Source organism: Pan paniscus, chromosome 2 (genome assembly GCF_029289425.2).
Source record: "Pan paniscus chromosome 2, NHGRI_mPanPan1-v2.0_pri, whole genome shotgun sequence".
Classification (NCBI taxonomy): domain Eukaryota; kingdom Metazoa; phylum Chordata; class Mammalia; order Primates; family Hominidae; genus Pan; species Pan paniscus.
The window spans coordinates 105,768,072-105,795,239 of NC_085926.1; the positions used below are offsets into that span (position 1 = coordinate 105,768,072).

Genomic DNA, 27,168 nt, shown 5'->3' on the forward strand with positions numbered 1-27,168 from the left:
AGACACTCAAAAAAGAAGAGCAAACCAAACTCAAAGGAAGCAGAAGAAAGGAAATAATAAAGATTAGAGAAGAAGTTGATGAAATGAAATTAATTAAATAATACTAAAACAGTAGAGAAAAATCAATGAAACCAAAAACTAGTCCTTTGAAAATAACAAAATTGAGAAATTTTAGCTAGATTGACCAAGAAGAAAAAGAGAAGACTCAAATTATTAGAATCAGAGATGAAATAGAAGACATTACTACTGGCTACAGAAATGAAAAGGATTATAAAACAATACTATAAACAACTAAAGCCAATAGATGAGATAACATGTATGAAATGAACAATTCCTAAAAAGACACAAACTACTGAAACTGGCTTAAGAAATAGATAATCTTGATAGATGCATAACTAATAAAGACATTGAACTAGTAATTTTTGAAGTACCTGGGGAGGGGGTGGGGGGAAGCCCAGGCCCAGATGGCATCACCACTGTATTCTACCAAACATTTAAAGAAGAATTTACACCAATTTTTCACAAATGAATCCAGAAATTACAAGAAAAGTAAACACTTCCCAATTCATTCTGTGAGACCTGTATTACTTTAATGTCAAAGACATTCAAGACATTCTCAAGACAAAGACATCACAAGAAATGAAAACTGCAGATCAATATCTCTTACAAATATGAACACAGAAATCCTCAACAAAACACTGGCATACCAAATTCAGCAACATATGAGAATTATACATCATGACTAAATGGGATTTTACCTCATGACTGCAAGTTTGCTTTAATATTCAAAAACCAATTAGTGTAACATACCCTACTAATAGAATACAAAACAAAAACCACTTGATCATCCCAATAGATGTAGGAAAAGCATTTGATAAAAGTCAATGCCTTTTAAAAAAAATACTCAACAAACTAGGGTTAAAAGGGAAATTCCTCAGCCTGATAAAAGGCATCTACAAAAAATACACAGCTAACATGATACTTAATGGTAAAATACTGGATGCTTTCCCCCTAGGCAAAGGGGCAATAGAAGAATATCCACTTTCACCACTTATTCAACATTGGACTAGAGGTTCTAGCCAGGGCAATTAGGTAAGAAACAGAAACAAAAGGTGTCTAGATGAGAAAGGAAGAGGTAAAATTATATTTATTCTCAGATAACATGACCTTGTATATAGAAAATCCCAAGGAATCCACCAAAAAACTATTACAGCTAGTAAATGAGTTTAGTAGAGCTGCAGGTTATAAGGTCATTAGATGAAACTTAATTATATTTTGATACACTTGAACAATGAACAATCTAAAAATGAGATTAGGAACACAATTCCATTTACAATAGCATCAAAAAGAGTAAAGTACTTAGAAGTAAGTTTAACAAAAGAAGTACAGTACAATGAAAACAAATCATTGCTGAAACAAATATGATAGAAATTAATAGAAAAACATCCCATGTTCATGGATTGGAGGACTTCTTATTGTTAAGATGGAAACACTCTCCCAAATTGATCTACAGATTCAACCCAACCCCTCTTAGAATCCCAGCTGACTTCTTTGTAGAAATTGACAAATGAGTCTAAAATTAATGTGGAATTGCAAGATATTCAGAAAAAGCAAAACAATCTTAGAAGAAAGTAGTGGTTGATTTTAAAATTAATTACAAAACAATGGTAATCAAGAGAGTGTTGTACTAGAATAAAGATAGACATATAAATCAGTGGAATAGAATTGGTAGAGAACCTGTCATAAACCTGACATTTTTGGTCAACTAATTTTCAACAAGGGTGCCAAGAATATCCAATGAGAACAGTAGAGTCTTTCCAAAAAATGATTCTGGATCAACTGAGTATCTACATTCAAATGAAGTTGGACACTTACCTCATACAATGTACAAAATTTAACTTAGAATAGATCAAAAACTTAAATGTTAAAGCTAAAACAATAAAACTTTCAAAGCAAATGGGCAAACCTTTATAACCTCAGATTTGGCAGTGAATCCTTAAATATGATACCAAAAGCCCAAGCAACAAAAGACAAAATAGATAAATTGGACCGTATCAAAATTTAAATCTTCTGCGCTTTAAAGAACACTGCCAAGAAAGTGAAAAGACATCCCACAGAATGGGAGAAAATATTTGCAAATCACATATCTGATAAGAAACTTTTATCTAGACTGTATAAGGAATGTTTACAACTTGGCAGTAAAAGACAGCTCATAAAACGGGCAAGTGATCTGAATAGATACTTCTCCGAATAAGATATATAACAAGTATGTGGCCGTTAAGTACAAGAAAATCCAGTTAACATCATCAGTCATCAGGGAAGTGCATATCAAAACCACAATGGGAATGATACCATTTCACATCCTTAGGATGGCCATAATAAAAAAGACAGATAATAACAAATGTTGACAAAGATGTAGAGAAATTGGCCTAAGCTTTTATTATTTCCTTTCTTCTGGCCAGGATGGTCTTGATCTCTTGATGTCGTGATCTACCCGCTTTGGCCCCCCAAAGTGCTGAGATTACAGATGTGAGCCACTGCATCTGGCCCACTAACTGTTGAATGAATAAACAATCCATTAAATGGAATATTATTCAGCCCTGATACATGCCGTAGCATGGAGGAGCCTTGAAAACATTATGCTAAGTCAAAAATCACATTATATGATACTATTTATATGAAATTTCCAGAATAGGCAAATCTATAGAGACAGAAAGAAGATTAGAGGTTGCTTAGGGAGAGGGGGAATACAGGTATAGGAGGAGTAGTATTAAAAAGGTTTGAAATTTATTTTTGAGGTGATGAAATGTTCAAAAATTGGTGCCAGTTGCAAATATCTGAATATAAACACAAGTTTTATACTTTAAATGGGTGAATTGTATGGTATGTTAATTATATTTCAACAAAGCTGTTTTTAAAAATCAGTTAAAAGAATAGGTTTGTGAGGGAACGGGAGATCAAGTGATGGGCATGGGGTTGGCTTGCAGTTTTATATAGAGTGGTCTGAAGATAGTTAAGTAAAGCCTTGAAGGAGGTGAGGAAGTTAGCCGTGTGGACATCTTGGAGAAGGACATTTTCTAGGCCATCTTGGAGAAGAACATTTTCTAGGCAAGGTAATGGCTGGTTCAGAGATCCTAAAGTCAGGAACACTGAGACTACATGTGCAGAGGACTGCCAGGAGGCCCATGCAGCTAGAGAGACTCAAAGGAAAGGAATGGCAGGATATGAGGTTATGGAGGTAATGGAGCTCTGGATCTCTTAAGTCCTTGTAAGATAGTATAAGATTGCTGACTTTTCATATACACCCAATATAAGAGGTCTGGCTGGGGTGATGCATTTTTGAGTCTTCAACCTATAGCTGGTATTTATTTTATTTATTTTATTTTATTTTATTTCATTTTATTTTAAAGCCCAGACAGTAGAGGTAATCACCAGATGAGTGAGAATAGAGATGAGGACAAGGACCAAGCCCAGAGCTTTCCAAAATTAAGAGGTCAGGGAAAATAATAAGCAAAGGAGACAGAGGGAAAGATCAGTGATGGAGAAGAGAAAAGAAGAGAAGGTGGTATCCTAGAAGCCCAATGAAGGAGGCATTCAAGGCAGAGGGTGTGGCTCTAGTGGTCAGAAGCTACAGGAACAGCCCGGTGCAATAAGAACCCACAATTGGCCTTCACAGCATGGGGGTACTGGATGACCCCTTGAAGAGCAGTTTTCCATGAGTGGCAGGGCAGAAACCTAGTTGTAGTGAGTTTAAGACAGAATGAGGCTGGGCACAGTGGCTCACACCTGTAATCCCAGCATTTTGGGAGGCCAAGGTGGGCGGATTGCTTGAGCCCAGCCTGGGCAACATGGTGAAACCCCGACTTTACAAAAAAAATACAAAAAATTAGCCAGGCATGTTGATCCCCACCTATAGTCCTAGTTACTCAGGAGGCTGAGGTGGGAGGATTGCTTGAGCCCAGGAGGTGGAGGTTGCAGTGAGCCGAGATCATCCCACTGCACTCCAGCCTGGTGACAGAGTGAGACCCTGTCTCAATAAATAAATAAATAAATAAATAAAGACAGAATGGAAAGAGAGAAACTGGAGACAGCCTGGGCAACCCTTCTGTGGAATTTTTGCTACAGAAGGAATGAAGAACTAAGGCAGTAACTGATGTGAGGGAAGTTAGGTTAGGAGCCACCTTTTTCTTTTCTAAGTTAAAAGAATTTATGTTTGTATACTGATGGAATGGCCCATTAGAGAGGGAGAAATGATGGTGTTGAGCTGGACAAGGAGGGTGGGGCTATGCCATGGGTGGAGGAACTGACCAGATGGGAGCATCAAATGGTTCACCTGTGGCCAGAAGGCAGAGCATGTAGTTGCAGCTGTTGGTAGGTGGAGAGATGCCACCGGGGCTTTGGGGAGGTCAGTGCTGTTGCTGGTATTTCTGATTGTTCACTGAAAAAAAAAAAAATCTCAATTTTGTTTCTTTATCTGAGAAAACTAAGAATCTGAAACATCTCCCCCTTCCACCCAGAATAAAGTTTTTTGGCAGATATTTTCTCTTTTTAAGTCATTTTTTCTTCTTAGATTATTCTCAGAAAAGGCCAGAAAGCTATCTAATGCTGTCGGGTCAACTGCTGTCCTGAAAGTGCTATCCTTGTTGTGAAAAGCAGTTTCATTGGAGAGATAAAACACATATGCCATCCTTTCCTTCATGGTATTTAGGAGTCTAAAGTAAAATCTTTTCTCTATTACAGACTCTAGCCACTTTGCTGTTATTGGTTGTAGTTTGTTTCTACTCACTGTATCTGCAGTTTCTGCTTAGGGAGTCCCAGCCCTAATGGAGGCTTTGCCCAATACATTTCTAAGGAAAATCTCACTGGGTTTAAATAAGCCTAAAAAGGGGGCTGAGCACCAGTTAAGTAGGTGAAGATGCAAGATGACATTTATTGAGATTCAATTTGCTTATTCCACAGGAGGGAGGAGGGTGGAATTGTTGAGAAATACACAATATTTTTTATGAAACATTGTGAATTTAAAATATATTTATATTAATATTGTCTGTAGGTCCTTTCCAGTCTCAGAAAAAGAACTTATTCCACAAAATTGTCAGCAAATATAAGCACAAAAAGGAGAAGCCCAATGTTCCGGAAAAAGGTATTGGTGCCCTCCATCCTCCATGAAGGGTTCTTGGTCACCTCCATTGTGATTCATCTTTGAGTAATGCTTCCGTGCACTGCCTTTGCCTTGTCCTCCCTTCTGCTTGCTTCAATGCCATCAGCTCCTGACGCGGGTGTTCTCATTCTTTCCGGACTCTGCAGCTAATGCAAATCTCCTTCACTTGGATTGCTGTTCAAATCCATATTTGTCTCTATTTTCAGAGCCCCATATGAATCCTAAAATTGCCTCTTCTCATCTGTATTTGGTGCGTTTTGCAATTCAGTCTTCTTGACCACTTATCCATTTATTTTCTTTGACTATTCTTGGTTTTCACATGTTTGGCAGCCCTTCATACCATGACCACATTTTCCTACTTCATGAAATCTTACAGTTTCGTGTTCATGTGAAAGTGCCACCGTTTCTGTACTTCCTCTGACACTTGGGGATTCTTGCGGACCTTTTTCTCCACTCTTAAGTTGTAACCTGTGTCTCTTTTTCCCCCCCTCTCGTTTGCCAGGCTCTTCTTCCGACCTCTTTCAGTCACATGCCTGTTACTTGAAAGGGCAGTAGAGACTGATTGTACTCTGTCCCCTCTTTACTCGGAACGTCGGTCTCATTGGTATGATCTTGATGGGCCTTTAAACCTCTTCAGGGCTCATCTTAAGATCTCTTTTTTCCCATAGTGCAGGACTCCTATTCTTATTTTACATAAAAGATAAATCTTCCCATCTGGCTCAGTGCAGCCAAGTATTCTGTAGGTCGGGTTTTCTTTAGCATCTCCCTGCATGTTAGTGTCGTGACTGCCATAAACCAACTCATCCGGTGCCCATTTGCATCCTACTTGCATGGCCAGATGTGAAGCAGTCCGTGTTTCTTGAATGAAGCTTTAAATGCAGCTGTCTCCTGTGTGTAGACATGTGTGCCTGTATGTTCCTGTATGTAACCTTTTACTTAATTTGGGCCTTCTTTTCACTTCCACTTCAGCTTCTTAGTTTTGTTTTGTATATTGATATTGTTTTTTCTTCTGCTTCCAGTAAAGAAGCATTATTCATTAGGTGAAAACATCAGCTTTTTTCATTCCGTTTTACTGATCTTCAGATTACTTTGATTAAAGTTACAGAAATAATCCAACACTATATTTCATAAAAGACAAAAATTTTATTTTTAATCCATTTTCTGTACAGCCTCATTATTTTAGTTGGCAAATACCATTTTAAGAATTAAGTAATTGACATAAAATTCAGCTTCATTTGTGTGATGTTTCAAAAGTTAGTTTGTATATCATCTTGTTTTTGTAGTATGGGGAATCTACTAAGAGTAGAGTTTCACTTTTCTTTCCTTTTCTGTCATTGTTTTTAGGAAGTGGGGATAAATGGTCAAACAAGCAACTCTTCTTGGATGCCATTCACCCTACAGAAGGTAAGACAAGCAATGTTATTTAATTTGAGACAATCAGAGCTGGAAATGACATAAGTTGTATAGGTTTTTAAAAGGTATAATTTATATAGGTTTAAACAACAGCATTAGACTTATGTGTTCATAATTAGGTTATTTTTAATTTTCACATCAAAACTGCTATTTGGGGGACTCCTGCCAAGGGTCAGACAATGTGTCATGTGGTGTTTAATCTGTTAAAGGGCGATTTGTAACCTTTGAATCGCATTAATCAGAGATTAGAGTTTTTCATAGCTAAATATATTCAGCATTGCAGTTCATGTTGCAGGCAGATGCTTATGCCCAGTGGGAGCTGGAATAACAACCTGGTTGGCTGGGCATGGGCAGGCCTGCAGGAGTAACTTCTGACCTGGATGTTTTCCTAGCCCATTAAAATGAAACACCCCAGCAAGGCACAGTGGCTCACGCCTGTAATCCTAGTACCTCAGGAGGCCAAGGCGGGCAGATCACGAGGTCAGGAGTTCGAGACTAGCCTGACCAACATGGTGAAACCCCATCTCTACTAAAAATACAAAAATTGGTTGGCTGTAATAGCGCATGCCTGTAATCCCAGCTACTCAGGAGGCTGAGGCAGGAGAATTGCTTGAACCCGGGAGGCGGAAGTTTCAGTGAGCCAAGATCGTACCACTGTACTCCAGCCTGGGCAACAACAAAAAAGAATAGAACACCCTGAGGCTTATGGGTAGCCCAAGAAAAATCCAATATTAACTAGTCATGTTATAGGTCCTAGGTGCAGATTTGATTTTGAAATTTCTCACAGCCATATTTATTTGTGACTTTATATTATTACTGTTAAGCATTGAGCCCTTAGGTGAAGCCTAATTTCTTCAATGGTTAAGAGGCCACCTCTCCCTTCTTCCTGTTGATTCTCTTTTTTTCATTGCAGATATTTTAAAAGAGCTGACATTTTTGTAGGGCTTAATTAGGATTCACTTCATTTGAAAACTAGAAGGGATTTTAGAGATGATTTGTTTCAACTCCTTTGATTCACTTATATCCAGAAATGGGAACTTCATGACCTAGTCCACATCTTTTGACTCTCAAATATGCTATCATTCCTTTACTGAAAATGAGGGAAAAAATGCACAATTGACTTAAGTCACTTATCAGAAATATTCATGTTTTTAAGATAGCTAGCAAAAATGGTCAAGTTTGAGTTCATGTTAAACATAAGTATTTTTGACTTAGTAGGCATCATTTACATGAGCCACATCAGCTTCCGTGTCATTTTACTTTTACAGAAAATGCCAGCACTACATCTATTATCTCACTTGTTGATTCACATTCACAGCCTCCATGGAATATTCTGCTTCAGTGCTGGCAAAACAAAATATGAATTCTGCTGTTCACAGCATTAAATCCTAACATCCTCAAATTGATACATTAGCTCTTGTATATTTTAAAAATATATTCCATATAGTTTTTTTAATGTAAGGCACTGATGAACTAGCAGAAGAGTTTGAAGGACATTTAGGACCACTTTACTCTTTACTTAAAATGTTTACTCTTTACTTAAAATGATACTGTTCTAAGTACTTTGTTCTGTTTTTTTAAACACTGAAAACCCTACAGAGGTACAAGAGCAAGTGCAGTGTGGTAGAAAGAGCACTTACCTGGGAATTAGGAAATCTGGGTTCTAGTCTCAGACCTGCCACTAATCAGCATTTTTCAGTAAGACAAATTGTTTAACCTCACTAGGATTACTCTCCACATTGGTATTAAGTACATATATAATTTGTGTGTTTAGAGATTGGGTGAATGATGAGATGTAGTAGTACACAGACTGTAAATTCTGTTTCCCCTCTAACACTTGATAATGATTTTATTGCTCTGATATCTTGAGTAAGTATTGTGATACTAGAAGTACTATATTCTGTAGCCCTAATTTTCTGCTTTTGGGGGCAGAAAAGTAAATCACTTTTGAGTCTTACAGGCAGTCCCAGGCTTTAGCAGAAATATAGTTATAATTGGTGATATTTAATTATATTTATTATTAATGTATATGAAACAACTTTTGGAGAATATGCACTGAAAAATGCATGTCCATTGTTTAGTGTAGAGTACAAACTCATTTTATGTGGCCAGGAAAAACAGGAATCAATTTGAGCATCAGAAATTACTAGTAATTTAAAGTAACCATTTTTGGTTTTTTATTTTCTTACTATCTCCAACATTTACTTGTTTGTGTAGTGACTATGTGCTTTGTGAGTTTTCTAGGCCTTTAATCCTCTCTCTCATCTATGACTATATCACTGCTTATTGAAACTTCACCTTGGAGAGGGTATAAATATATGACAGAAAATATAGCAATAATATAGAATAATTTAAACATGTCTAAGATTAAAATCCTGCTCAGATGTTAGACAGGCATTGTTTGTAGCTGATGTCTTTAATAGAAATATTGAGTCAACTGATGCTATATAACTGTTCAGCTATTCTGATTTCTTCTAAAGTAGGTGACTTCAAGTTCACTGTGTTTTCTTTATACTGCCCTGTGTACAGGCACCTTGCAATCTTTCTTTTTTTTCAAAATATCAGAAATATTTAGATGCTTAGTAATATGTTTAAATGCTAAGTTTATAATGTGTCTTAAGCCCTGGGCTTTTACAATTCAAAATTGTTAAACCACTTTTTGAAATTTCGGTATATATGTATTAAAAAAAATTGTCCACAGGCTAGAATTAAAGGTAGGATTTTCAAATAAACCAAGAACACTACCTCCTACCTCTGCCACTGTGTTTATCTTTCCACCTAGTTATGGTGCCATATGCTCATGCTTTAAGCTAGAAGTTTCTAATTGCAATAATAATGATGATGATAACTAATACTTACTACCACGTTATAGTTTACAGGGGGCTTTCATATATATGTATATATTTTTTTCAATTTCATCTTAACAGCATTCCCAGTGAATTGAGGAGGGTTTATCAGCCCCGAATACATGGTAAGGAATTATGGCCTGAGCAACACAAGCAGATAGGGAAGAAACCATATCTCCATTTAAGTACATCAGCTACTACATTTTCCGTTTTTCATATTCGTAGACTTTTAACCCTCATTTGGTTCAAATATTGAAAATATAAATGATATTTCACAACGGGGAAAAAAAACCCCCAAAACCTAGGACTAGGAATCTCTGTTAAAATTCACTTCTTTGCAGTGTATAAATCTAATTACAGGCAGGAAAATTCTGGTTTATAGTTAGATTTTCACACACGATCCACAGTGCCCAGTCTAACTCGATCTCTTTTCTTAAGTTTGAAATAGTTGCTATATAACTTCAGCAATGTCTCCCAGGATCTTGGATAAGGCTCATTCGTTTCTTTTTCCTGTGTTCTATTCAGCATCTGACTGCTGTTTCAGTTCATGGGAGACCTACCAAAGGCAATTAGATTCCAGATCTGGCTATAATAATTTCAGTGCAAGTTTGAAACCCCAGTTGGAATGTGAATTCATGACTCTGGAGCACTCTAGTGGCCTCATGGGGTACAATACAAGAGCAATGCTGCTTTCCCAAAAAACCTACTCCACATTTTGGGATCAGATTTTGGAAAACAAGACGGTCTCTTATTGCTACATTCCTGATGTGGCTCCAGGAGTGAGCTTGCATCATCATTCTCAGATGATACGCACCAAGTGTGTTATGGTTATTGTTTGGGTGTAAAAACTAGCCCAGTGGACTTGTTCTGAAGTGTTCGGGTAGTTTTGTGTGCTCAATTAAAAGCCGGAAAAGAAATGACTAATTTGTTTTGGAGCCACAAAGCCTTTCTTTTCTTACATTTGCATTAGGTTGAGGGTTGTCGGGAGGAACTAGCTTGCTATCTTTGTACTCAACTTTTGTGCTTGTTTCCCTCTCTGAACTTTTTTCATCTCATGTCCCTCACCACCAAGCTTTTGTCTGCTTTGCCAGTGTCGTTGGACTCAGATCTACTGTTTTGTTCCAGAAAACTACTTCTCGGACACAGTCCCATCTGCCTTCCCTAATTCTTCTGTCTTAGGGGAAGGGTCTCCCTGAGGGCTGATCCTGAAGGCTGTCCTCAGTCTAAACCACCAAACAAGACCATACATTCTGGGGTTAACCCTTGGGTCAGAACATTAGTCTGGACCCTTATCCTCTTTCAAACTCTAGGAAGGTCACATTACATACCTTTTGCAAATGTGCATCATCTGCAGGGCCCATCATTGCATTTTGATGTAATAGTAGGTTTAGAGGAGACCTCTGGTTAATTGGCATTACCTTCTTTTGGGGAACTTATGAGAACCTCCGATGTAGTCTTTTTTTTTTTTTTTTTTTTTTTTTTTGCCTCTTCCACTTGGTCTGCAGTCTGATTCACTCCTTTACTTTCCTCCAATATACTGACCCTTGCGACTTGGGTATTGCTGGCCTGCTTTGGGCCCCCAGGCTCTTTGCCTGCTGGTTTCTGAGCTTTCCGTAGTCACAGTCTGGTTTTAGGCAGAAACTGTACCTCCATTTGCAATCAACCCTTTTGCAGCTGTGCCTTACGCTTCTTACTGTGTTTTTACCAATTCATCTGGAACAAACTAGAAAAGGAACAACTATTAAGTAGAAATGAAACCATTTGAAGGCTCACCAAACAAACAAAAACAGTGCTAGTCATAGGAGTACTGTTTCCCAGCCTATGACTCTGGAGCTGACTGGTGGTTTGTTGTTGTTGTTGTCCCTGGCGAGATCTCTGATGGTAGCCTATGTAGCAAAATTATTTTAGGGCTAGATGGCTCCTTTAAAGCTAATACAGTCCAACCTCCGTCTCTGAATGAAGAAACAGAGGCCCATGGTTGGTTGGACTGCTGTTAGTAAATTTAAAAGTCAGTAGTAGAATTCTGGTCTCTCTGTGACTGTTACTTCCATTACCCCATGGTCTCCGTGTAAAAAGCAAGTCATCTTTCCCAACCGACTTGGCCTTTTTCTGGTATCCATGCCTTTTCATTGACCTCCTTGGTTCTTCTTTCCGCAGTCAGTTCTAATGTAAGATATGATACACCTTTCCATCTTTGGAACCCCACTATATACCCTTATTTCTACATGTTCTGTACTTTCCTGGGAAGGGGAAGTAGAAAAGGGAAGAGGTTAATGTTCTTTCTGGAATGTCCATCCACAATGTGGTGATTCTATTGGAGAGGTAAACAAGACTCCTGTAATCAGAAGGGACAGCTGATGGATCTGGATAAGAAATTAGAAATCTCGAAGCTTATGAATGTGCAATAGATGTTATTTAATGCTCATTGTAAATTCAGTTTTTGGGCTTCTTTATACTTAAAGGAGGCTTTGAATTTTAAGGCCAAAATAGAATCATGCATCTTCTTTGGAGTGTTTCTTACCGAATTATTTTTTATTTTGCTGGAAGCTTTTATTGAAGTTTAAACTAAAAAAAAAAAAACTTAAAATATGTACCACCACTGGCCTATGTTAAGCTAAATATCAAAGTATAAATATTCTAAGACTAAGTATAATAACTGAGTAAATTAATCCACCATTGAGGTAGATCTATTTGACCTGGGAATAGATCTGCAATCTAAAAGGAGTATGTTTTCTGACCTTTGATTACTTACTTGAAAAGGTGTTTGGGAGCATTGCCAAGTAGTTTTTTAAAACAACTGTTATCTTAAGCCTGTCTGCACACAGCCATCTGTTATGCAATATTGAGGTAAGGCCAAACCACAAATGATTTTGTGATTTCTGCTTTACATACTTTCTTTTGATGTAATTGAAATTATTTCCCACTTGTTTAGGAATGTGAAGCCTGGAATCAGCCTTTCTTTTGAAACATCTTTTAAAGACAAGGTGCCATGATTTCCAGGACAAATAATCTTATTAATTCATAGCCTTCTTTCTTGAGGATGTACCTAAATCCATTAAACACCTGGATTAAACATTTTAAATGAGGGCTGTGCAAGTGTTTATACCAACAAGTTCATTTTTTCACACCCTGAGTTATTCTTGCTCTAGTTTTTTTTTCCTCTTAGTTTAGCTTTTCTTCCAAATATATATATATATATATATATATATATATATAGCTTTATTGCCAATATCTACCTTCAGATATGCCTCCTCTGGATTTAGTTTGCTTAGGGCTTGTTACGTCTGACATTAGTTTTCTGACCCACATTCTCCTTTTCTTTGTCAAAAATAATTTCCATGTCTATCCTAAGAAATTGGATAGTTACAAATTATGAAAGTGCATCTTTTCCCGGCTTAAAAGCCCTTGGGTCACTGGAATTTCTTTAAAGTCCCAATCATAAAACTCAACTATGGTATACCCCTAAACACTTACTAAACTCATATCTACACATCTTGTCTTACTTTTAAGTTAAGGTCAGGAGGGGGTAAACTGCTAAGAAAATGAGATGTAAGAAAAGACACAAGCTTCCCCAATCTGTGTAAACCAGGAGAAAAGTCTGTGGTACAGGTGTCTTCCTTGCTCTTGACAGCGTGACTCAGAATATAGGAGTGTGCTATCAAATGATTCATTGGGGTTACAATTAGGATACCTAAAACTAGCCTCTCCACAAGCCAGGATGACATGTGGGACTTCATTAAATTATCTCACTAAGTGTATTCCTTGTTTTAGAATTCAGTGAATGAAAGAGAGTTTCTTTCCTTGGCGTGCTGGCTTCAACAATGTTTGTCCTGTCCTTACTGCACAGTCAATCTACATGAAAGAAAGTCAGGCCTCAATTTCTTTTCTGATCAATTCAACCTGGTGCTTAAAAGCAAATGTCCCAACCATAAATATAAATTTAAGAAGCACATATTTAATTTTAGTGTCCTCTGAAGAAATTTCTTTTACCATCCTCTCTAGGCCAACTGGCCAAAAGGATCTCTCAGATAGGGACCCTGATCACAACTAGGACATAATTTACAAGAGGACATAATTTACTCAGATTTACCTAAATTATCGTCCCCACCAACGTGCAACACCCAGAGACTTAGAAAATGTAAAAAAGAGGGGGTGTCTTAATTCACTGCATTTAATTTATCAAAGCAAATATCAATTGGTAGTAAACAAGTTAGGGGCAACGTTTTATTTCATTTTTTCCATCAGTACTTTGAAAACTCTGAGTGTAAATTCTCCATTCAGACGGGTCAGAAATTTAGACATGTTTCCTTCTAAGAGCAATTTTGGTGCCTTCTGTTTTTGTGCATAACTATGCATGGTATTTCCTATTTCAGCCATATTTTCAGAAGACAGAAACACCACGGAGCCTGTTCATAAGGTTAAAAATATCCCATCCATTTTCAACACTCCAGAGCCAACAACAACGCAAGAACCTTTGGTGGGCAGCCAAAAGAGAAAAGCAAGGAAAACCAAGATTACACACCTTGTCAGGACAGCAGATGGCCGGGTATCACCAGCAGGAGGTACTTTGGGTAAGAAGAGAGAGCTTTAGACCAGAGGTGTCCAATCTTTTAGCTTCCCTGGGCCACACTGGAAGAAGAATTGTCTTGAGCCACAATAAAATACACTAACAATAGCCAATGAGCTAAAAAAAAAACAAAAAAACAGGCCAGGCACGGTGGCTCACGTCTGTAATCCCAACGCTTTAGGAGGCTGAGGTGGGTGGATCATGAGGTCAGGAGATCGAGACCATCCTGGCTAACACTGTGAAACCCCATCTCTACTAAAAATACAAAAAATTAGCCGGGCCTGGTGGTGGGTGCCTGTAGTCCCAGCTACTTGGGAGGCTGAGGCAGGAGAATGGCGTGAACCCGAGAGTCGGAGGTTGCAGTGAGCTGAGATCGCGCCACTGCACTCCAGCCTGGGCGACAGAGTGAGACTCTGTCTCAAAAAAAAACAACAACAACAAACACAAAAAAATCTCAGAATGTTTTAAGAAAGTTTACGAATTTGTGTTGGGCTGCATTCAAAGCTGTCCCCAGCCACATGCAGCCTGCAGGCCATGGGTTGGACAAGCTTGTTTTAGACAGAGATAACCAGAGCAAGCAGATGACCACCATGTCAGCAAATGACTGTAAGCAACTGTGGTTCCTACTGAAAAATGAATCTATTCTGCAGCTTTCTACAGACCTCCAAATATGTTTTATTCCATGTTTAAAATCATAGCTGGTTTTCCAAGAGCATATCTGAATTCCTAGCAAAGAAAGGTAGTTTTTAGGACTGTCATCTTCCCTTTATCTTTCTCAATGTGCACAAAAGTAATCTTAATTCCAGGAGATCCTATACTTTTAAAGATACTAGATGAATCAGTATTTGACCATGGTCTGCTGTTCGGGTCACTACAAGCCAGATTACCAGGCATTCAAACCAGTAGATTAAGCTTAAAATGCATCCAACATCCACTTCCTATATAACTGGTTTAGACCATGCAGGGAGCCTGAGAATGCTTCTGGATTTCTTGAGTTATCTGATTTAATTCACCAACTGGTGAATTTCTCCATTTTCAATCATGGCCTGTTGTCTGTTTGCTGTTCCTGGTAGCCTCTTTGGCAGTAGAATGACCGGAGGAGCCCAAGGTAAGGGGTGTGGCCGAAGAGTGATACTGAGACCCCCCGGCCCCAAAATCTTGGAGTGCTATACCAGCTAGGTACTAGTGGCCTTGGCTGTTGCCTTTCTGCCTCACAGCACCTCCGCAATTTTATTTTATGTGATTTGGGTTAATCTAGGTGTTAATAGAGGGGAACTGTTTGCTTAGTTAGAGGACAGTTTATGAATTTTGTGCACTTCTTTTGTGTGTTTTGAATATTTAGATTGTTAGAAACATAAGGTATATTAAAGGCCCTGATTTTGCCCTGTCATATAAGAGAAAAAATTCAAAGAGGTGGAAATTTTTGTTTGAGTACATTCAATACAATAGAAGTAGAATGAGGACTAAAACCTAGATGTCCTGATGTTCAGCCCAGCAGTCCCCTCCCTCCTTTTCTGTCCAATCTGAGTTCTGTTCTGTGACTTTCATTTTGTAGATTGTTACATCCACATTTGTTTTCACTTGGAGGAGGAGTGAAGAAATATGAGAACAGTCCCATTTACATAGAAAAGTGTCATACCACTTTTGTGTCCTAATAGATAATATTTAAAGCTTTTATCAGTCATTTTCTATATTTACAATTTTTTTAAAACTATGATAAAAATTTCCCTTCTCTATAATGGCTACATAAGAAAGAAAGTATACTCATTTGTAGCAGGCATACTTGCACAGCATTTCATCCACCTCTTTGTAAAGACCAGAGGGCTTTGTGTTCTCTCCAGTAGGTCTTTAGAACAAAATAACAACTTGGGCTCTCATTAGAACTGGTTAATGTGCTGTATAGGCCATCCTAAGTGTTGGTATCACAGCATACCCAATGTCCAAGTTGCCATAGTAGGGCATGCTACAGCTTCATGAGAAATGCTTAGTCAGTTGGGTTTTTAAGGGCTCTTTTACAGCATCTACAGGCCCCTCTATAGAAGTCCCTTGGGTTTTATTTTAGCTGAGGCTCATTTTTCCTTCTCACTCCAAGACTGACCCATTCTTTGACCTCAGATAAAACACAGCTTCTCTTCAGCTCAGCCTCAGGGCACAGTGCTGTCCATAGTTGCAACTAAGCTTAATAAAAGAGCTTTGTTACTGAGGAGAAGAGATTCTGTAAAAGCCTTAATATTCCATGGATAGCAAAAGTGAACAGTAGAGAACGTTAGCTCTTTTCACGTTGACTGGCACAGCGTTTTCTGTGTCTCTTCTCTGGAGAGAACAGAGTGATCCTCTCATGATGGATTTCTCTTTTGTTACAGATGACAAACCAAAGGAACAACTGCAGAGGAGTCTCCCTAAAGCAACTGAGACAGACTGCAATGACGAATGCTCACACAACACCGAGGTCGGGGAGACGCGGAGCAGTACTCCAGAAATGCCTGCCGTGTCTGCGTTCTTTAGCCTCGCTGCGCTGGCTGAAGTGGCAGCCATGGAAAATGTGCACAGGTTAGTGGTAGAAGGTGGAAGGAGAAAGCAACATGGAAACCAGATCAACCTCTTTGATGTGATTTGTGACATTTTTTACAGGGCATTGGCGTTCAAACTTGGTTCAAGAGCACTATTGGTTATATGAGGTATTTCAAAAGTATATGTGCTAATTAGCAATACGGGAAAATACCAGGGAATATAGTCAGCCAAGTATTTTATTTTGAATATGTTATCCTGTGGCTAAACTTCATTTCCATAAAAAGCCTGAGACCAGGGAAGCAGTATTATCTGACCAATGAGCTTTGGAGTCCCATTGCAGACTGAGGTTTGAGTCCTAGCTCCATCACCTGCAAACCGAAAGATCTTGACCAAGATTATTAACCTCTCTACCCTTGGTTTTTTTCCTCTAAAAAAACAGGGGCAGGTGGCACTCATTTCACAGAGATGTTATGTGGGGTAACTCTAGCATCCCAGTGCTGGTGTGTGGAATGCCCCTTATTGGTGATGGTGTTGGTGCCATCACCAGCCATCAGAAGACAGTGCAGTTCAAGGGAAAGAGCATTTTGGCATCTGACTCATGGCAGCCAGAGGCCTGGATTTTTCTTCAACTCTTCTGTGATTTCCTACAAAGTAATTTTTTTCTCTGGCCTTTAGTTTTCTCAGCACACATTGAGCATAGTGATATCCCCAAAGAATTACGAAGTTGTAAGCATCAGACGAGATCATAGATGTGAAAACCCTTTGAACTCAGCGAAGCCCCACAGAAAGCATATTAAGTTCTAAGTGTATAATTGGGTATTCTGCTACTTAATGGATCCTTTGGGAAGGCAAAAAAGCCTATTGTAAATTCAGGTATTTTATAGTCCTATTCAAAGTGGATTACCCATGGATGAGCTGCTTTCTTAAGACTTTCAGTCTTCAGTACAAAAGAGCTCTCAACCCAGTGCAGCTTGTGTAGCCAGTTGTAGGCCCCATGCTCCTTTTTGACATCCAGGTAAACCTGGAGTCCCCTGACGTGAGCTTGGTTTGCTTCTTGCTATTTACCTGTCATATTACAGTTTGAGTACTTCCTCACAAATAGCCTCTAGATATTTCCAAGAAGTCAAATTCCTTTTTATGTGTACACTGCAAGTTCCTAATAGCAAGTGAATGCTCACAGACATTGTTAAAATTCACTGAGGTCTCTGAGGGAGACAATGCACAGATACTTCTCCATTCGTGGAGTTGTGCAGTCAAGGATAGAGGACAAGCACATACACGTGCAGTGAGAACTTAAAATATCTGCCTGAATGTTATTCAGTGTCCCTGTGAATTGTGGAAATAAGAGGAAATCTAAGAATTGAGAGAGGGATAATAATTCAAGGGTAGGAAAAGGCTAGCACATAAGCAACTTGGCTGCTGCCTGTGTTCTAAGCATGGTCACACCGTTGCTCTGTTAACCAGCCCTCCATGGTTCCCAATTTGCATCAGCAGAAAGCCACAGCAAACCTTTCCAATCTCATTGTCCCTGCCCTCCACACTCCCTACCCTGCAGTTATGTGGAATCACTTACCCCTTTCCAGATATGCCAAGCTCTTGCCTTGTACATCCTCTGATCAGGTGAACTGCTCTCCTTCTCCCCACCCTAGTCCCCGGTCCTCTTCTCTCAGTCCTCCTGATGCCCTAGGCTGTGTGTTTCTTATTGCTGCTGCGTGCTATGCTCACACCTCTCTCAGACCACATTGGGATGTATTGATTTGTCGATACTTCTGTCTACTTTCAGTATATTTTGAAAGCAAAACAGTGGTTTTATTCTCTATGTTACCAGCTTGCTTAGTTCCTGTTATAACAATTGATAAATGAACAAATGAGTGGGTGAATGAATAAATGAGGTAGTTTCTGAAGTATGACTGCCTAAGTTAGATAACAGCTATAGAAAAAATAATGTGAGTAAAGATTCTTTTTTTTTTTTAACCTTCCATTAGAAAGAACAGTAATGATTACTAGAATTTTACCATCAACCTAATAAATGGTTAGTGTTCTTAATAGCTAGAAGGACAGATCACCCTGGAGAGTCTTAGCTGTAACTTGAGCCCTTACCTGTTAAAGCAGATCTACCCACCAGTCTTCTACCTGTAGGCTCACTGTAATTGAACCTGGGTTGCATACCAATGAAGTAAGCATTACTTCAGCATCAACTCGGTTCATAGTTTAAAGGGTGGCCCATGGAGTTAGGGGTGGAAATATATGACCTGCACTCATGCCATGAAAAAATCTAACATTAGGTTCAGAAACCTAACTTAGACAGTTTTACAAACTACACAAAATAGAGAGTTGGGACAAACCTTTGTTAAGAGACCAGTTTATTTACTAGAAGTTAAATTAGCCCTCCCAAGTGGGCCTTTTTAGTCCCATTTTATTGACCGTTAATTAACTTGCCAAGAGCACACAGCCAATTTGTGCCCAAGTCAAGATTTGAACTCCTTATCTCGCGTACTGCCAAAGGAAAGCTTCAGTCATGTCAGAGAAAATCATGAAGAATCTCACCTGACCCTTCCTCTGGGAGCTAGAATCATCAGTTGCAGCACATAGTCCTCTCCCACTGTGATTCTGACTTCTTTCCTTTTTCCATTGATTTAGCTGGACTTTCACCCCAATTTCTCTCTCCTTCTTGCCATCTTTTTTTACATTGCACTTTTCATCTTTTTTGGTTTTTTTTTCCTTTTCTAATACTTATTAAAATTCTTTTGGATCTTTTAATATCTTAAAAGTAAAAAGTAGCATTTTAATTTCATCTTTCTTGAACAAAGAGCTGAACATATTGAACAGGTGGTATCTATAACATCCACATGTGAATAGCTTAATCCAGAGGTTTGATTCTAAAATGTTTTGCTTCTCTAAAATCCTAAATATCTTGGGCTATTAAGTGATCATTTGATTCTGAAACCCCCAAATGTTGCAATTTGTCTACATTATTTTTCTTTTTTGTGCATCAAGAGAAACTTGAGTATAGTTATAGAGCAGGTACGAGCTAAATCTTGAAATAGCTCCTTTTGTTCTATGTACTCTGAAGAAGATACGATTTTGAAAGATACGATCAGCAATGAAAATATTGCTGATACATCACATATTTTCAGCACAGTGTTATGCACTACAGACCATTGTAGGTTACAGAGCAGTGAGTGTGCATTTTCTAGGATTGGTAGGCCTGTTGGAAAATGTCAAGGAAGTACCCAGTCCTATCTTTTTAGAATGAGAAGCTCTGTAGAAATTACCAAGAATTTTGGACAGTTTTCTCATAACCATGAAGTAAATTGTATTTTTACTACTAATTATACAAAAGCTGAATGAAAAATCAGCTATGTTTGGCATAGGTTCTATCCAAATGATGGAAATTTCCATGAATTTTCTAGTCCTGTCTGGAGTTCTCCCTCCACGTGTATTGATTTTCACCCAACTAGGGTAGATTTTGTTAAAATCTAAAATCCAGCATCAGTGCTGTTTTCTTCCTCTAAACACTCTCTGTCCATGTGCATGTGAGTTCAGAGGGTTTTATTGTTTCTTCATTCCTTTTTTTTTTTTGGAGACACAGTCCATCTCTGTTTCTCTTCCAGAGTCATTGCTTTTATTATCACTAAATTACCTGAAGGTTACCAATTACTATAGAACTTTCCCTTCAGGCAAGTCAAGAAAAGGAATGTGTCATTTTTAATACCAATGGATCAACAGGAAAATTATTGTCCAAGAACCCCGGTCCTTGATTGAAATTTTCCCACTTCTTAAAGAGTTGCCCCAAATCTGTTGGTACTTAAAATTTCATCTCTTCAAAATGGAAGTGGTTAGTTGTTTGAGGCCAGAGGGTATGCTGTTGAGTTGTATGAGGGGAATTCAGATATGAAATCTTAGGAAGGGAGACAGAATGGGAAGGAGGAAGGGGAAAAAAAGAATAAGGAAGGGGACAGAAGAGAAAAAACTCTAAAGCAAAAACAGTTTTCATTAAATGATGTAAGTAACAGCAGTAACTGTTAAACAAGATATTGGAACACACTTGTTATTCATCGTCCTCTCCTGTCTCTAATAACATATGCTGAATAAGTGACTTTTTCTTCCTTTTATTTTACAGAGGTCAGAGGTCAACTCCGCTCACCCATGATGGACAGCCAAAAGAAATGCCACAGGCTCCTGTACTTATTTCCTGCGCTGACCAGTGAAGCGCCCTTTCATTGTAAAACATTGTGCTTTACCTACTACCCTAGCCTTGTCTTTACCGAGGGATGCTAGTGAGTCCAAGTGGTGGAAAATATAGACTGCAAACAAGTGCTTGTTGCCCCACACGGCCCAGATTCACTTGAAGCAGAAGTTAGCATCCTGGGCCAGTTTGTTCTCTCAGAACCCAGAATCTTTGAGGGTAAGGTTATCTGTCTGATATTGAGCAGAAACAGAATGATCCTGGAGCTTTGCTTTCTATTGAAGGCTTTTGACGGTAATAGGTGGTAACTTGGTAAAAGGCTGCCTTTACTGTAGCTCATCCAGCATCTCTTTTACCAACCAGAGAGTGTGAAACTAGTTTCATATATTACCTAGTTATTCTTTCAAAACAAAACAAAAAAAAAACAAAAACTGACGCACTGCACTAGTTATTATTAGATATTCTTAGTCTTTTTTGTACATGGAGATTTAAGTTTAAGATGGTTTATATAATAGGTTATACCTACATTTATATTGTAGAATAAATATTAAAAAGCCTGTTCCAGAGACTCCCAAGCAGCCTGGGCAGGCAGATGTACCATTGTTAGTGGTGTATGCTCGGCCTCGTGGTCCATATATTCTGCACTTTTGTATTTGCCACCAGAATGGTAGTTTGCTGGCAAAAAAAAAAAAAAAAAAAGAGAGAAAAAATTACAACTCTTACAATCTGAATTTTTTTCTTAGCCTTGAGTGACCAAGAAGAATTTGCTTGAGGCAAATTGTGGCAAATATTTTCCCAGACAGGGGAAGAGTCCTGCAGATTACAGATTACTGGTGTTTTCATGCCTTGAGGATTCTTTTATTTTTACACAGGGGTCTAAGTGACCAATGGATTGTTCATACAAACAAAAAAAAAGACAAAAATATTATTCAGAAGTGACCTTAGTATTACTTCACTATTCTAAACACATTGAAGACACTCACTTCATGTGGACTTGGAGCTACAGACCTTTTACATCCATCACAGATTGACTGGACGGGTTGCAATTGCTATGCACAGCCTGATTGGCACTGCAGGTTTTTAGAGCCATTTTGAGTTTGTGTTGTTTAGGAGGTACTGAGTCAATGATGAGGGAGGTATGCCTGACCAGAGTGGGACTCTCAGTCATAGATCCACCTGCAAGTCTCTGTTTCCTTTTTGTGTTTTGTTGCTTTTGAACATAAAACCAACCATACATATGCCAGCGCCAAGTGGATTAACTGGCTTAGAACATTCAACATATTGACTTAACCACCTGACATTCACAGTGTCTTGTTTCCTAGCAACAGATGCAAAGTGATAAATCAAAATCAGTCTGAGGCTACAGATTTTACAGGGTATTTGTTCTATAGCACAAAGTATTTCCCCACTCTTGCGTCACAGCACAAACTACCAAATTTTAATTATTGGATTCCAGCAATAATTTTTAATGGTTTTCAAACTGGCGGAATTTTGACAGTGCTAGTTCGAGTTTGAAGCTTTTGAATTAGATCTCTAAATGGTGACAGTTTACATGGTTTTATCTAGCTTTCTTATTTATACTTGACTGAATTGTAATGATTTTTTTTCTAATTGTAATTTGACGTAATAGCCATACAAAAAATGACTCTATTCATACTAGGTTTAGCTTCTCGTGGTTGTAGATATTACTTCAGTTCCGGTGCTGGAAAATATGTACAACATACTAACAGGATTGAAAAAAAAATAGAGGTTTTTCTTCTTGTTTTTTTTTCCAAAGCAGGTAAAGAGGGTAGCAAAGCATCGGAATGATGTACTCAAAAATGCATATTCCTGGTGGGGATGGAGGAAGAAGGCATTAGTAAAAGGTTAATCAAACGTTACAGCTTAACCCCATTCATGTAGGAATAAATCAAGTGAGCAGTTCCAGACTTTAGCATAATATTTTTACTATGATGCCGTTTTATTAATATTTTCTAAATTTCAAAACAAAAAGTGAATGTTTGAAATTGCTGGGTCCTGATGTTGGTGGCTGTTGGAGTTTTGGACCACTCGCTAGCAGTGATTTGAAGATTATAATTAGCTAAAATCCAAAACAAAAAACCAACAACAAAAATTGTATGGTGCGGAACATGCACCTTGACAATGGTACTAACTTGTTATTCTATAGAACACGTTAGAATAGATCTATTTTTGCCAGAGCACCCTCCTTCAGTCCTCCGATTACATTTCACTAGAGTTCCTTACGAGATTGCTGTATATTCATGGGACCTTTTTTTAAAAAAAAAAAAGCAAAACAAAAGATTACTTTTTTTCTATGTGATTAATATCTTACTTGATCTGCTTTTCCTAAACCTCAGTGGCTTTTCCCTTAGGCAGGGTTGGGGGTGGGAGGGCAACTTACTGGAGATGACTGTTTTCAGATACTTTAAAACAAACCTTTTTGTAGAAATGCTTAATTTTTAAGCGGTTAGGCACTGAGAGTAGCAGAAATCCTGCAAAGCTTTATAGTTCCTTAGACTCACCTTGTCGATTCTCTGAGTAAAGTCTTGATTTCAATAATTGTGCTTCTCATGCCCTGAATCTGCTGGAGAGGAGTGTTGTTATTTTCAGGTAACAACATTCGTTAGCACAAATATTTCAGACCAGTATTAGTGCTCTCCACCCCACCCCTTGTTATCATTTTCATTTCATTTCTCTCATTCTTTTTTATTTTGGAAAATCATATTGCTATAGTGTGTACTTTAATCTGCCAGCAGATACCATCTACACTAACATTTGTCCCACAGCATCCTCAAGAGAAAAAGTTGTTGCACCTTATATATATCTCAAGCAAACCAAAATATGATGCTCTTCTGCTTTGTTTTATTCTAAATTGTTGTATCATATCTTTCTGAAACCATTCTGAATTTAGTTGAAATTATCAATATTTATGCTTTTAACCTTAATTTCTGGATTCAAGCCTGTATATAAATCTTTTGAAAAAAAATTGTCCTAGCCCTTCTCTGCGATGCTGGAAGTAGAAGATTGCGTCTCAGATGGAGACGCAGTACTGTTCCAGTTTTCTTTAGCCTTTTATTTATTTAGTTATTCTGGGTATTTCCTATGTAATTTTGAAGTGTGTAGAGTATATTATAGTAACTGAAGCTGCAGCTGTAAGAAGCTGAGTGAAAGAAAAAATACTGTAAGACATCCTTAAAGTTTTTCTTTGTTTGGGTACTGTATATGAGATCAGGAAAAAGAAAAATGTCCCACAGCCACATTGGAAATACAGGTTCTTGTCCCCAAATTAGGTTAGTTCCCAGATTTTAGATCAAAACTGTTAATTCATTAAAACCCCTTTTAAAAGGTAAATTCTACTGTTGTAATTCCGATAAGTCTTTTTCCCACAAATATCAGAAATGTATTTATTTAATTCTGTCAGATGAGCTTTCTACCGATGCCATGTCCCAAAGCCATGTTAAAATAATTCCCACGTTATCATTGTGATTCTACTTCCTGCCACCAAAATTGCTGGAGAAACAAAATAATGATGGAACACTATGAACAAAAAGGAGCATCTGAACTGGTCTGGTTATTTAGAATCCAATGTGTTCAAATCCTTTTGTTTTCTTATTAAGTCAGATGCTACTGTAAGTCAGATAAAATTTTGTTTGCACTCTGCAGTCTTTGGCTCAATGTATGGAAATGTTTGCACCTATGTAAAGTCACAAGCTAATTACAAATTGCTACAGAACAGGAGTAAGCTGAAAACTGAATGCCATGTTTTGTTTATAAGGTGGGGAGGGGAGGGAAAATACCAAAAAGCTCTGTTCCAAGTTTGGCATTTGACGTTAATGTGAAGCAGTGGGACCATGCTGCCTGCTAAACTACTGTATGAATCGTAAGTGTTCTGAAGACAAGCAGCTGGAGGCTGGAGGATGGCATTCCATACAGCAAAGGAGAAGCACCCACCACTTCGTCTGGGAAAAGGAAGGAAATTGCAGGAGGCCTGGAGCCATCATTTGTAAAGGGGATGTTGCGGGGTGTGATGCTGTTGAGGAGATTCACCTTCAATTGCACTGCTCCACAGAGCCCTCATATAAGGCCAATCCTAATGGGCTACCTCGGCTTTAAAAGTTAATTTCAGTAAGTCCTGTTTCAAAAGTTTGTCTTTTTTTGCTTCTACCTTCAGTGCCACTATTTTCCACTGCAGTGTTTTGACTTCACAAACTGCCTCCTCCAGAGAGAACAATGTATTGCTGAAAATGGGCAGTAGAAGCAAATGCTGTTGTTACATTTGACCTATAAAGTATTCAGAGTGACTGCTAGGTAGAAATTAAAACTTAGCTTTCCCAAATAGCTCCTTATTTTGCACCTTATAAAAAGTATACTAATTGTTAATTAGATGTTGCTTTTGTTTATACAAGCATTCCCAAAGAACTAGATTTGGATTTTGTTTTGAGTTTTTGGATTTTTAAAAATTATCTTATTTAGATTAACTAACAGCATACTTACAATTTTAAAAGAAGCTGTTGTTCAGTTCATCTTACCAGATGTGTCTGGCGAAGTATTCAGGGTTTGATGGACTGCTTTACTTTCGTTTGGAAGTGATAGCTAAGTTTATTATACTCTATATTAAACAACTTTGTTCATTTCACTGAGGACCTTATCTTCCTTATATTTCAGAACAAAGAAGCAACAAGCGTGAATAAAAAGACAAATGTATTTGACTCCCTCATAATCCCCATCTGTATGTGCTACCCTTCCTTCAAATATATAAATGTGCATCTTTCTTTTTAAAAAAAAAAAAAAAGATTCCTCTTCTGGCCAAATTTGATCTATGGTGGTATGATTCATACTGTTAAATTGAGAGAGGAAACCTTGTGGTTAAAAATTGTATGGCTGCTGTTTTCTTTTTGCAGTCAGTGGTCAAAACTGATCATGTGCTTAAATCGATTTTTATGCACAGAACTAGTTATTGTGAACATTATTACTACTCCCTCCAAAGATTTCCTGATAACTTGGGCCAGAGCTGGTTACTGAGTAACAAGGATCTAATTCAATGCCTCAAAACTCTTCCACCCACAATGCAAATCTTACCTCACAAGCTCTAACCTAAATCATAGAGACATGCATGTTTCATGCATTAACACTGATTTCGCTCTGTGGCCCACCAGAGGGGTGGGCTCATGTCCCCTGACTCCTCACATGAGTGCCTCAGCTCTAAGAGCCGTGGAATGGGGGGTAGGGAAGGTTTGCGATCTGGAGCTCAGCAACTGGCTCAGCAACGTTTTCTCCATTTCATTAGCACTAAACAAGTCTCTTGCTCTCAGGAATTTGTCAGAAAAAAGAATAAAATCACCTGAGACTCCACATACCAGATTATAAACTCTTCTCGTAGGTTTGAATTGCTTACTCACATGTCATAAATTAACCACAGCTTCATTTGACCACCAGGTCTAAAGTCTGTTAGTTTCAGCATGACTGAATCGCTCATTTTTTTTTTTTGCTTTCAGAAATTGGCTTGGTTCTCTTTAGAGTTGGTGTAAACATGCCATGTAATAAATGATTTCCACTTAATGGTACAACAGAATTATTGCTTTCTTAGATGTATGTGTAGTAAAAGTCAATATACACATTTATATAATTTCTTTCTTCAAAATCTTATACCTAATTTGATATTTCTAAAAATTGCACATGTAAGTCATGTGTATAACATGCTAAAGTACTTTAACTGTGATCTTAAAACTGAATAAAAATACTTAATAAAACTTTGAAATATTTTAAAGATATTATTCAAATATATTTCTTTATGTTCACACTACTGGCCATAGAGTATGTGCCTTTAATGTACCATTTTCACTAAAAACAGTAGGAAAAATACTAATAAAAGTAAGATATTTCAACTATTTTAGAACATCGAATGATGTGTCCCCCTAAACTGTGTTTGCCTGTGATTTGCCATTGTCTGGACAGCCTTGGTTGCTTTTCCCAAAAGTGTAGAGTGATGATCAGCCCAATAGAAGAAGAGGATATGCTTCAGTACTCCACTTGGGTGAATGCTTCTGGGGTGCGCTTCTGGGACTAGTGATCAGAACACACCATCTTTCCCTGAACTGGGACAAAACTGTGGAAGCGATTTCATTAAGAGTGTTACCTAAGTATAAACTCACACCTCAGATTTGGTGAATACAATGTTCCTAAGTTGTTTGTTTTTTTTTTAATCCTTTGGAAACTATACGCATGCATGCGCACAGTATAATTATCAACAAATAGACTTTGTATTCAGACAGTTCTTCTACCCATGTACCATTGGGTTTTTTTTAACCTCCCTGATTCAGATTTATTGATAGTGATGATACCTCCTCATACCATTGCTGTGGTGAAGAAAAGAGAGTATATATGAAAATGTTGTCATAGGGCCTGTAGCATAAATGCCCATTAAATGGTAATTATTGATTGTATTGTTTTAATTCCAACTCTAAGGTTAGCATTTTTTTAAGTA

At 38.0% G+C, this 27,168-nt stretch overlaps 1 protein-coding gene across 19 annotated transcripts in view; it reads left to right on the forward strand.

Moving 5' to 3' along the window:
• The window catches only part of BBX (BBX high mobility group box domain containing), a 288,232-nt gene extending 261,779 nt beyond the window's left edge, over positions 1–26,453 (forward strand). For 8 of the 19 annotated variants that reach the window (XM_003825054.4, XM_034957047.2, XM_055110234.2 and 5 more), the window contains 5 exons: positions 5,051–5,140; positions 6,503–6,562; positions 13,791–13,988; positions 16,348–16,534; positions 20,619–26,453. In XM_003825054.4, the coding sequence (XP_003825102.3) occupies positions 5,051–5,140; positions 6,503–6,562; positions 13,791–13,988; positions 16,348–16,534; positions 20,619–20,706 (623 nt within the window). In that variant the 3' untranslated portion in view covers positions 20,707–26,453. The remainder of the gene's footprint in view (positions 1–5,050; positions 5,141–6,502; positions 6,563–13,790; positions 13,989–16,347; positions 16,535–20,618) is intronic. The other 11 variants (XM_003825055.5, XM_055110239.2, XM_063602883.1 and 8 more) reach the window with 6 other exon arrangements.
• The last annotated feature ends 715 nt before the right edge of the window (positions 26,454–27,168 follow it).